The following is a 10353-nucleotide window of genomic DNA, read 5'->3' as shown; positions in this document are numbered from 1 at the left end:
TGCCATCCTGTGGCCAGCCTGTGCCACTGCAGCACTGTGGACAGGATGGAGCTGAGCTTTGTGTTCTCACGGTCCTCCTTGTGCCTGGGAAGGGTCTCCTTGGGAGGGAGTGCAGGGGAAGGGCCTTCTCGAGTCCCCCACCGGCGGGCAGGAGTCTGGGCATGAATCACCAGTCCTGACTTGACTTCTGTTTGATGAACTTTAAGGACATATAGTACAGGACCATGAAGCCACCACTGATGCCTATGATGAAGAGGTAGATGGCGTAGAGAGGGTATGAGCCCAGGCCCATGGCGTTGAGGATCTGGGGACAGAGACATCAGTGAGCTCATTAAGAACATGCTCAGACGGCTGCCATCTCTTTAGCGTCCAAAGCCTTGGAGCCTTACCATGTCTCCCGGGATAGGGATGGTGATGTTGCCAGCTGCCAGGTGATACGTGTGCCCACCAAACTGGATCTGCATCAGCCCTTCAAAACACCATCGGAGGAAGGACACCTTGGAAATCCACGCGGGCACTGGAGGCGGTGAGAGTCACATTACTCACACAGTCTAATCATCTGCTCCCTGGGAACTGAGCCTGGAGAGTGGCCATGGTGGCTCTGACCCAAGGACAGCAAGTCCCCTGAGGGAGCAAGGAGGGGTGGGGGTGAGAACAAAAGGGTGAACGGGCAGAGGGGAAGCTCGGGACATGGACTGGGGCAGAGGCACCTAGTGGCTGCAGGATCACCGCACGTTTGACCCATAATAACCCCAGAGAGTAATTTCATCGGGTGTCCAGCATGTGCTCAGCTTCACATAGCTTACGGACTGGGGAGACTCAGCAGCCCCAAGCCAGAGATTACTGAGTCTGTACCCTGACCCTGCGGAGGCATCATGGTTCAGGGAGGAGGAGGAAGGAACGAACCCTGATTGCACAGGACAGGAAAGGCCTATGGATGGTAGGGGGTGGCGTTCCTATAGAGAAGGGATGCACAGGTTCCATCGTGAGAGCATGGAGTGTCTTGGGGGCTTCAGAAGAGCTGGGTGAGGGAGCAGGGAATGAGCAGCCCCAGGAGCACTTGAGGAAAGCAGTGGCTGGATCTGCACCTTACGAAGCTCGCGCTGCATGGGTGAGGGTTGAGAGGGGACATGGAGGAACCAGGGTCACAGATACCGGCCTATCACAGTGGCCCACGATGGGCTGATAGGGGCCAGGGTGGGGAGTAAGGCAAGAGGACACTTCAGAAAGACACAGGAGGCAGAACTGACTTGGCTCACTGGTGACGTGGAGGGTGAGGGAGAGTCAAGGGTGGGCCCTGGGTGTCGGCCGGGCTGTATGAGAAGGTGCCATCTGCACCACGCCCCACTCCCCCTGTGTAGAGCCACTCCCTTGGCACCTGTTCCCAGAAGGCCCAGCTTTGAGCTGGACCTAAGGGTTGAGCTCTCATCTCCAGGGGGAAGCAGGCCGATCCAGCCACAGAGGGCCTCAAAAAGCTTGACCAGCTGAGGGGAGCAGGCCTCACCTGTCCACAGGTTGTCCAAGCTTATCATGAAGCCCCCAGTGAGGTAGAAGGAGTTGTAGAGAGCGTTGCCGAAGAAGGAGGACATGTGGAAGGTGGGGAACAGGGCGGCGGTGGCCAGGGCCATGGTTCTGCAGCAGAAGACCACCAGCCACACCAGCAGGAAGTGCAGCAGGAAGGGCTCGGGGCCCGGGCGCAGGTCGGCCAGCCAGTAGGTAGGCATCCCATAGATGATGATATAGACACAGTGCTCGGGAAGCTCCCCTACGATCTGCGAAGGACAGACCTTGCAAGGATGTGGAGCCAACGCCTTCATCTGCTACTGTTCTTTAAATGTTCAAAAGCAGCAGCCCCCACTGACACCGACCTTCCCTCCTGGTGGTTTGATCGGGGTTGCAGCACGGGGGGCTGCTGGGCACAGGTGTGTGGGACTCTCAAGCATGAGCTCACTGCTGGCTTCCCCCTGCAGATGTCATGTGCTCCCTCTGGGGCAGTTCAGAGCTCCTAAGACCTGGTTTCAAGTCCCCACCCTGCCTGCCCAGACCTGGTAGCTGTGTGGCCTTGAGACAGCCACATAACCTCTCTGAGCCTCCGCTTCCTTGAAATGAGGACAGTCACACCTGCTTGACCCGCTTCCCAGGGACATGGTGAGACTGGAGAGGTGAAGTATGCTAGGCGTTTCCCACCTCTTCTTTGTTAGGTTTCTGATGACCAGAAAAAACGTCATTCCTGGTCCACAGTCCTGGCCTTGTGGTAAATGTTTAAACAATGTCAAGTCTCTGAAACTCCCCAGAGCAACGTGGCATTTGTAACCACAGCTGATGCACGGCCCCACAGTTCAGCAAAACACTTCCCTGTAACTTCTGTGTAACGTGGAGCAGCTTTTTCTGCTCCTCCTCCCACCCAGGGTGGCCACTCACTCTCAGGCCTGACCAGTCACCTTGGCAAAGAAATATGGCTCCGCAGTGTACAGCCCATCTTCTAGTTCATAGTAAAGCAGCGCCCTCTCCGAGTGACCTAGAAAGGGGAGAAAAGGAGAATGAAAAAGTGAAATTAATTTACAGTGTCTCTGTTTCTGAGTCTCTCTTAGTACAATTAAAAATAGTTTTATTGCCTCAATGTCATGTATTTTTTTTAAAAAACAGGCAATTTTAGATCCTAATTTAGATGTTTGTAATTCTGTGAGTTCTGCATTGCTGTCAGTATAACTCCTGCTAGGACAGGAATGCCTCAGACTCCTTGGTAATTTGTTCTCATTTGCATACTAATGCTAATGTTCGAACTTGAAAAACAACCATCATCTTTTATTTCACAGTCACGGTGAAATTATTCAGCAAACCCGTCTTCTCCAGGAGCTCAGAGGACCTCAGGCCGGCCCTGGACCAGCTCATAGCATGGCCGATGCTGCTCCACGTGCGGGTCATGGAGAGCAGGCCACACTCACATTTGGCAATGACATCCAGGATCACGTTGAAAGGGACGAGAGCTCCAATCATGAACAAGAGGGCCACCGTGTCCATGAAGGAGAGCTTGACGGCTCCATGGCCATAGTAGAGGAACCCGATGATCAGGGACATCAAGCAGGCCTCTGCCCCGTGAATGAGGAGGGCTGGCAGGTCTCGGAAGTCGTTGGAAATCTGGCGACTTAAAAAACAGAATAAAGATGTGCCAAGGGGACAATAGTCACCAGCATTGTGACCTTGGCAATGTCCTTGAATCTCTGTAAGGCTCATTTTTCTTCTCTGTACAATGGGGAGGGCAGTGCCCACCTCACAGTTACTGTGAGGGATCAAACGAGAAAATCGATGAACGCATCTGTCTCACAGTATGTACTCAGTCAGTGATTGTGACCTTTATCACCAATGTATCACTTTGCGATTTTATTTAAAGAAGTTATCCTGAGGAAATAACCAATCAAGAGCGTAAAGGTGTATGTACAAGGATGTCTGTCATAGAGTTACTTGTAATAGCAAATGACTAAAGGTAATCTGACCATCAATATGGACTTAATGGGTAAATGAATTATGGCTAGATTTGGAAACCCTGAGGAAGACCTAACCAGATGAGAGGCAGAGGCGCTGTTCTAAGGGTGGGGGGGAAGGTTATGGCACAACACATATGATCCCATTTATGTATTAAAATGCTTATGCGCATGGAAACATCTTAGACTCACACCAGACACTCAGCTCTGGTTTTCTCTGAGGGCTGGTGTATCAAGGAACCTTCCCTTTCCACTTGAGGGTCTCCTGTATCGACTGAATTTTTCATAGTGATTCTGGGTGATTTCTACGAGCATCTGGCTATCAAGGAAATTTTGATTTTGTTTAAATAATCAAAGTAAGAGGAATGCTCTGTAGCACATGGAGGGGCTGGTGCTGGTGTTTTTCAAATGATTCTGCCTCTTCAAACTCAAATTCCTCCTTCAAATTCACGTTAGATCCAAAGGGCTTAATTTGATACAACAAAGACTTTTGGGGAGTGTGTGTGTGTGTGTGTGATGAAATGGCAATTACCGGATCAGCGTGTCAAACTGCTGTAGAGGGCCAGGCAGCTTAGTGGGAGTCTGTAAGGGGTTGGTGTCCCTCGGGGAAGCCGGGCTGTCAGGAGACAGAGAGTGTCATGGGGGCTTGGGGGCGGCCACCTTTTGCAGGGTGCTCTCCACGCAGGGCCACCTGGCTGCCTTACCTCTGCACATAAGTGCCCACACCCTGCTCCCTTGACTCCACTGTCCACAGAAAGTCATTGAAGCCACGTATTCTTTCTTGAAACAAGGCTGCAAGGGACTGAGCCTTCTCCCTGGTGGCCACTTCCTGCTCTTTGCTTCGCCTGTCGATGCTGGTCAAGTCCACTGTAAGCAGAGGGCGACCCGGGCCCCGCAGGTGGTCATAGCCCATGATGCTGGTCAGCCCCCGGGGCCCCTGGGACATGCTCCCCACCCTCTGAGAGTGGACCATGAAGTGACGGTCTGAGCAGAGAGAGGCAGAAAGATGCCCAGGGCTGTCCCCGATGTCTACAGAGAGCCTTTCTCGGGAGAAGGACCAGTGAACACTGGCACTGGTCCCACCAAGCAGGCTTATTATGGGGACATCCCCAGGACAGAGAAGGAGGCTTTGGGCTTTTGGAGCCCAAGGCCACAGCACAGTTATGCCCTGGCTCTAACTCCAGCCGTCCAAGAAGCTTGTGATGAGGACTCAGCCTCCCGGGCGTGCCTACCACGGGGAGGCTGAGCAGTCTGGCTCCCGGCAGCTCTAGTTCTCAATGTGAATTAGTCATTTTGGCTTCCCAAGCAGCCTGCCCAAAAGGGAAGAATGTTTTGGCTGGAGGGTGTCAGGGTCTGGCCAAATATTAAGTATAATTCTCAGTGCCCCGGGAGGAGGGAGCCAGCACGATCAGCTGGAGAACAGGCTGGGCCACACGCACCTCCACGTCACCCCCGCTGGCAGCACCTGGTAGCCCCAGACCACAGCCCTCCTCTCCCGGGGCCCCTGAAACGCCAGAAGGGCACACCCACCAGTCACAGCCAGGGCCTTCCTAGGCCTCTCCTTCCTCCATCCCTCCCTTGGGCAGGGGATTCCTCTTAACCTCTCTGCCCCTTCCCTCCTCCCATTTCCATGACACATCTCAAGGCAGGATAACATCTCAGAGAGGCCTTGTAAACCATGAAAGGTCCCTTCAGTGTGCGGGGCCCGAGCTTCAAACGCCAGATTCTCTGTCAGACCGTGCGGCCCGGATCCGTGAGAGCCATCTGCCCCAGGGTTCGTGGGCAAGAGCTCCCCCCGCCACCCAAAAATGATAATAATATAAAATTAAGAAAAAGAAAAATTTTTTTTTCAGATCTGGGCACCTGACTTCTGGCAACTTCTCTCTAGGGTTACAGCATATTGTTCCCAATGGCCAGGCTGGCAGGTGCCCTCTACCCCCTTATCTGGGGGTGACCGGCCAGAGGATGACACACTGGCGGGAAGCCAAACTGGTACGTGGGCACAGGGAGGGAGGGTGACCTCTAGGTGAGTTCACACAGTGGCAGTGAGTGCAGAGGGTGAGGGCTGGTGGGCCAGAGAGAGTGGCCTGTCCTCCTAGGAGAGAGTTGGAGGGTAGATGCCGGGAGGAAGGTGTGGGCAGCAGGGCCTGGAGTCTGGGAGGGGCTGGGCTGGGAGGTGGGAGGCCCAGTTCTGCCGCCTGACTATAAGGACTCCAGTTTTCTCATCTATAAGGACGAAGATGACTGTGGCCTGGCAGGGCTGTGAGGGTCAAAGGGACACCCTCTGGTGCTTGGCACCTGTGGGCACAGTGTCTGCCCTCAAGGAGCTGGTCCTTGTCATCATGTTTACTGGGGAGGCCCTTGCTACACCAGGCCATCCTGGGAGGAAGGCTGGGCTCCAGGTGACGTATGTTTGGGACAAGCCACAGCCGCTGCTTCCCCAGCCCTGGTACAACCACGCAGCCTGTCCGGCAGCCACAGCATTCCTCCACTCAGGATCCTGGCACCTGCTTTCAGGGTGGGCACCTGGAAAGGCAACTGTCCCCACAAGAATTGAGGGCCATATGCTGAGGCCTCAGGACCCCAAGCAGAAAGGCATCTCTGGTGCTCACCACAATTTTCATATCTAGAGATTCATTGGCCAAGACCACCAAAAAGCCCTGAGCTGGCCTGGGCCCTGGGTCCCCCTCCACCACCCAGAGCCTCTGGGCTCCCTGCCTTTGTGGGGGAACCAGGGCATGGTTTTAAGATTTCCTGGTGGTTTCTGACCTCTAATATCCTGTTTCCCCTACAGAATCTGAATGAAGACCACAGTTCCAGAAATTGATCCAAACTCTCTTGGATTATATCTCCTCTGGTTTGGAGCTCTCAGAAGGTTCTTATCTGCCATGCACACAAGGGTGGCTATGTCAGAAGCTGCTTTCTTCAGGTTCCCATTCCTAGCATTTGATGCTTGGCAAACTGAAGCCTGTAATACACCCCATCTGCCCCCCTGTCTCCATGCTCTGTCCTGTTCTCCTGGAGCTTCTGAGAGTTTCTCTCCTGGCGGGGTTCGGGGTGTAGGGGAGCCCTGTTCCTTGCCTCTGGCCTGGCTGGCTCACCATAGTAGTCGGCAGGGTTGCTGTAGCGGGGACAGGGGTGGCCGGCTGCCGTGAAATACTGGACCATGTGCTGGGCTGCCCCCAAGTAGATGGTGGTGCCAGACGTCATCAGGAGGACCAAATCAAACAGCCTGAAGATATCGGAGCGAGGCTGGTGGATGGAGATGAGCACCAGCCTGTTGCCTTTGGCCAGCCTGGACAGGGTTTTCACCAGGTTGTGGGCCGTGAAGCTGTCGAGCCCAGAGGTGGGCTCATCCAGGATGAGGATTCCTTCCCAACAAAGAGAAGCCTGGTTAAGGGGCAGGGTTCCGGCTGGACCGGGTTAAGCCAGGCGGGCGGTGCAGGCCCCTCCTGCCTCACCTGGGTTCCACAGCAGCTGCACTGCGATACTGACTCTGCGCCGCTCGCCTCCGGACACGCCCCGCACGTAGGAGTTGCCTATGAGCGTGCTGGCGCATTGGCGCAGCCGCAGCTCCGCGATCACGTCGTCCACCTGGGAGGCAGGGACCTGTGGGTTTAGGAGGGCTGCGCCGGCCTGCTCGCGGCCTGGCCTGTGGTGACCCACAGTGGAAAGACGCCTGGGTTTACGGCGCCAGCCTTCATTTCCCTGATTCAACGTTTGTTCCCTGATTCTTTCCACACATCCAGAGCAGCTCCCACGTGCCGAGCACGGCACCACTTACTGGGAACGTGGCCATGCCCTGGCTTTCTGCCCGCACGGAGAACCGGAAAACAAGTGAGCAAATATTCATCACACATTTGGGGCTGAGATGGGACTTTAAAGGAAAACGGGGGATGGAGGGGCAGGGCTGAGCGCACGGTGGACGTTTTCGGACGGACAGATGGTGAGCTGGGCTGCTCAAACTTGACCTGTGGCCGGACCCTGAGGCAGGAAGTGAGGGACGGGGAGGGGAAGGGTGTTTTGGCTCCTTGGGGGTCACTGGGGTCTGTTAGTTACCCTTTTGTCACGCTGGGCCTGGGAGAAGTCTCTGGGCAGGCGCAGCTGGGCAACGAAAGCCAGGGTCTCGCGGACGGTCAGGTTGGGGAGCAGCTGATCGTGCTGGCGCACGTGGGCCACGCACTCCCTGACCAGCTGGGGCGTGCTGTGCTGCCCGTTGATCCAGATTTGGCCCGACTTAATCTTGCCGCCGTGGCCTCGCCCGGTGATCACATCCAGCAAAGAGGCTCTCCCACAGCCTGAGAAGCCACCAGAAGTATCCCTGAGAGCGGAGCTTCTGCGGGGGCCAGCCTGGAAGCCACTGCTGCCTGTGCACTCTCCAGACTGCTCTGTCCTTGCAGATGTAACCAGCCCTTAGGGAAGGTGGCACAGCTCTCAGACCTGCCTGGGGCAGCCAACTTGAGCATCCTGGGGGTGCGGGGTGTTCAGGCCACGTCGGCCTGTGGCTGTGTGACAGAAGAAGGCTGGAGTCCTAGTTGCCGCATGACTGCCTATGCCTGGAGCGATGCCCCCCCTCCTCCAAGCAAGGCTGGTGTTAATTGCACTGTGAAGCTTAACTATTTTTGCCTGGCAAATATGCCAGCAACATTTCATCATTCAAACATCATTTGGCTCAGAAGCTGGCATTGTGGGAAGAACTAATTTTGGAGAATTAATAGGGTGTCTTTTAAAAATGCAAAATTGGAACGTATTTTCAGAAAGGGAGGAAAATAGAGAAGTCATAAATGTGGAAATGATTTTAAAACTACAGTACAGTGTACATATGGGTTCTGAATTTCTCTACACCCTCTGCACTCTTATTTTTCTCAGTAGTACCTTCCACTCTTAAAAAAAAAAGGATCCATGACACGCAAATTAACACCATCCACTTCTGAATGACATAGTGATTGCTATCAATTTGGGGAAGTAAGTGTCAGATTGGATCAGCTTCCATGAGATTCCATGAGACTCTTTCTTTGGCAGCCATTTGAACTGTAAATACAAATAGGGTTCAGGCGCTGAGAAGGCCTTCTTGCAAAGGTGCTGGCAATAGCTCAGTCCAATTCCCCCAGGTGGGGTTTTGGTTTCCTTATTGCAAACTCCTTTTGGAGGGCGAGTTTTTCAAGTAGTTTTAAACAGGGAAAACTCCAATACACAGTGTAACAGCGCTTCCTTGCCACATGTCCAGGCCTTCCGCAGGCAGCCCCCTGACCCTAGTCAAGTATATTTGGGGAGATCCTCCGTGAACCAGGAGAAAACACCCACAGGCATTCAGGACCCTTATAAAATGGCTGGAATCTCCAAATCAGTAAATTCATTCATCGGAAAACGCCTTTGGCACTACTGCTGATTCCATAGCAGAAGCTAAAATGCCTGGGGGGGGGCTGTTTTAATTTATTTCATTTTACTGTTATAATTTTGGTGAGCGGAGTATAGATCACAGGTGGTATAATTGGTAAACCTTTCTAAGAAATCATTTAAATAATTTCAGCCAAGTAAACCTGCAGCTAAACAACACTGAGCCTAGAGTCGAAAGTTCTGGAGATGCTCAGTGTGATTCCTGCTTGGCCTCTCCCGACTTCCCTTTTCTTCAACTGCTGCTCAGGGTTGCTAAGAGCTGCAGGGCTGTGTGTGGCCAGGATTAACAGTCATGACTCTCAGCTTTGTGGAAGTGCCTAGTAAGGCCCACATGCCCCCTTGACTCTCAGTTCATGAGAAAAAGCAGGTATAGCCAGAAAAGCCACCAGGTGTTACAGACAAAAACAAAATTGGCCTGTGAAGTTTCCACATTTTTCTTGTTTAGATCCGAATTGCAGGGGCAGGACCAGAAGTTGGCGGGACTTGATTTGTGGGAGTTCAGTTACAAAGTGCATTTGCACACATCGTCGCATTTGATCTTCAGTTAGACAATAAACAGAACTTCCGCATCAGAAGACTAAAGACTAAAATGTTCAAAAAGTTGAGTAATCTCTACTTCTGGAAATGATTAATTGAAAGGTATAAAATGCTCCCTCTAACACTGTGTAAGGGAGAAATGCCTTGATCTGTGTTTAAAAAGAAAGAAAGAAAGAAAGAAACAGCAAACCCCAAATGGAGTCACTTGTCCTAAGCCCCACACCACCAGACTGAGACTTAATACCTAACTTAATTACAGTTTCAGTCTCTCCCAGGAGTGGAATCTTAAACCAGCCCATCTGACATTACCTGGTAAGCACTGATAGACCCCTACTGTCCCCCAAAGGAAGGTGGCCTTGCCTAAAACAATCAGCCCTTTGCTAGAATAACTTCCTTGTCCTACCTCCTTCTGCCTATAAAAGTCTTTCGTTTTGTACAGCTCTCCAGTGCTACTTTCCGTCTGCCAGATGGGTTGCTGCCCAATTCATGACTCGTTGAATAAAGTCAGTAAGATCTTTACAATTTAATCAGTTGAATTTGTTTCATCATCTGAGAACCAGGAGACCAGAGTTCTAGTTCTTGCTCTGCATTAAATGTATGTCCTTAGACATCATTCCTCTTTTCTAAACTTTGATCTTCTCATCTGTCAGATGAAGGGGGAGTGGTATGGGGCAGGAAGATACTCTAGCAATATTGAGAACTAGGTAATTTGAAAACCCTCCTCTAAAGATGCTTCCAGGCTGGTCAGGAGAAAGAAAGGTAGAATACAGTGGAAGGGAATGAACTCTGTTCTCCAAGCCCCCTTCCAGCTCTGGCATTCTACACTTTTAAGTTTGGCCTGCAGAAGTGACTTTTTTTTTTTTTTTTTTTTGTGGTACGGGGGCCTCTCAGTGTTGTGGCCTCTCCCCTTGGGGAGAACAGGCCCCCGGAACGCAGG

General features: G+C 52.6%; 1 protein-coding gene across 1 annotated transcript in view; it reads right to left on the bottom strand.

Annotated features, from left to right (window-relative positions):
- The window catches only part of ABCG8 (ATP binding cassette subfamily G member 8), a 17839-nt gene continuing 7486 nt past the window's right edge, over positions 1 to 10353 (bottom strand). The window contains exons 4-13 of the mRNA XM_007459952.1: positions 7542 to 7780; positions 6944 to 7076; positions 6584 to 6853; positions 4187 to 4349; positions 4015 to 4098; positions 2946 to 3145; positions 2442 to 2518; positions 1505 to 1772; positions 390 to 517; positions 1 to 304 (exon numbers count right to left, since the gene is read on the bottom strand). Of these exons, the coding sequence (XP_007460014.1) occupies positions 167 to 304; positions 390 to 517; positions 1505 to 1772; positions 2442 to 2518; positions 2946 to 3145; positions 4015 to 4098; positions 4187 to 4349; positions 6584 to 6853; positions 6944 to 7076; positions 7542 to 7780 (1700 nt within the window). The 3' untranslated portion in view covers positions 1 to 166. The remainder of the gene's footprint in view (positions 305 to 389; positions 518 to 1504; positions 1773 to 2441; positions 2519 to 2945; positions 3146 to 4014; positions 4099 to 4186; positions 4350 to 6583; positions 6854 to 6943; positions 7077 to 7541; positions 7781 to 10353) is intronic.

The sequence above is a fragment of the Lipotes vexillifer genome, unplaced genomic scaffold, assembly GCF_000442215.2.
Source record: "Lipotes vexillifer unplaced genomic scaffold, Lipotes_vexillifer_v1.1 scaffold666, whole genome shotgun sequence".
Taxonomy (NCBI): domain Eukaryota; kingdom Metazoa; phylum Chordata; class Mammalia; order Artiodactyla; family Lipotidae; genus Lipotes; species Lipotes vexillifer.
This window is presented reverse-complemented; position numbering and strand designations above follow the sequence as displayed.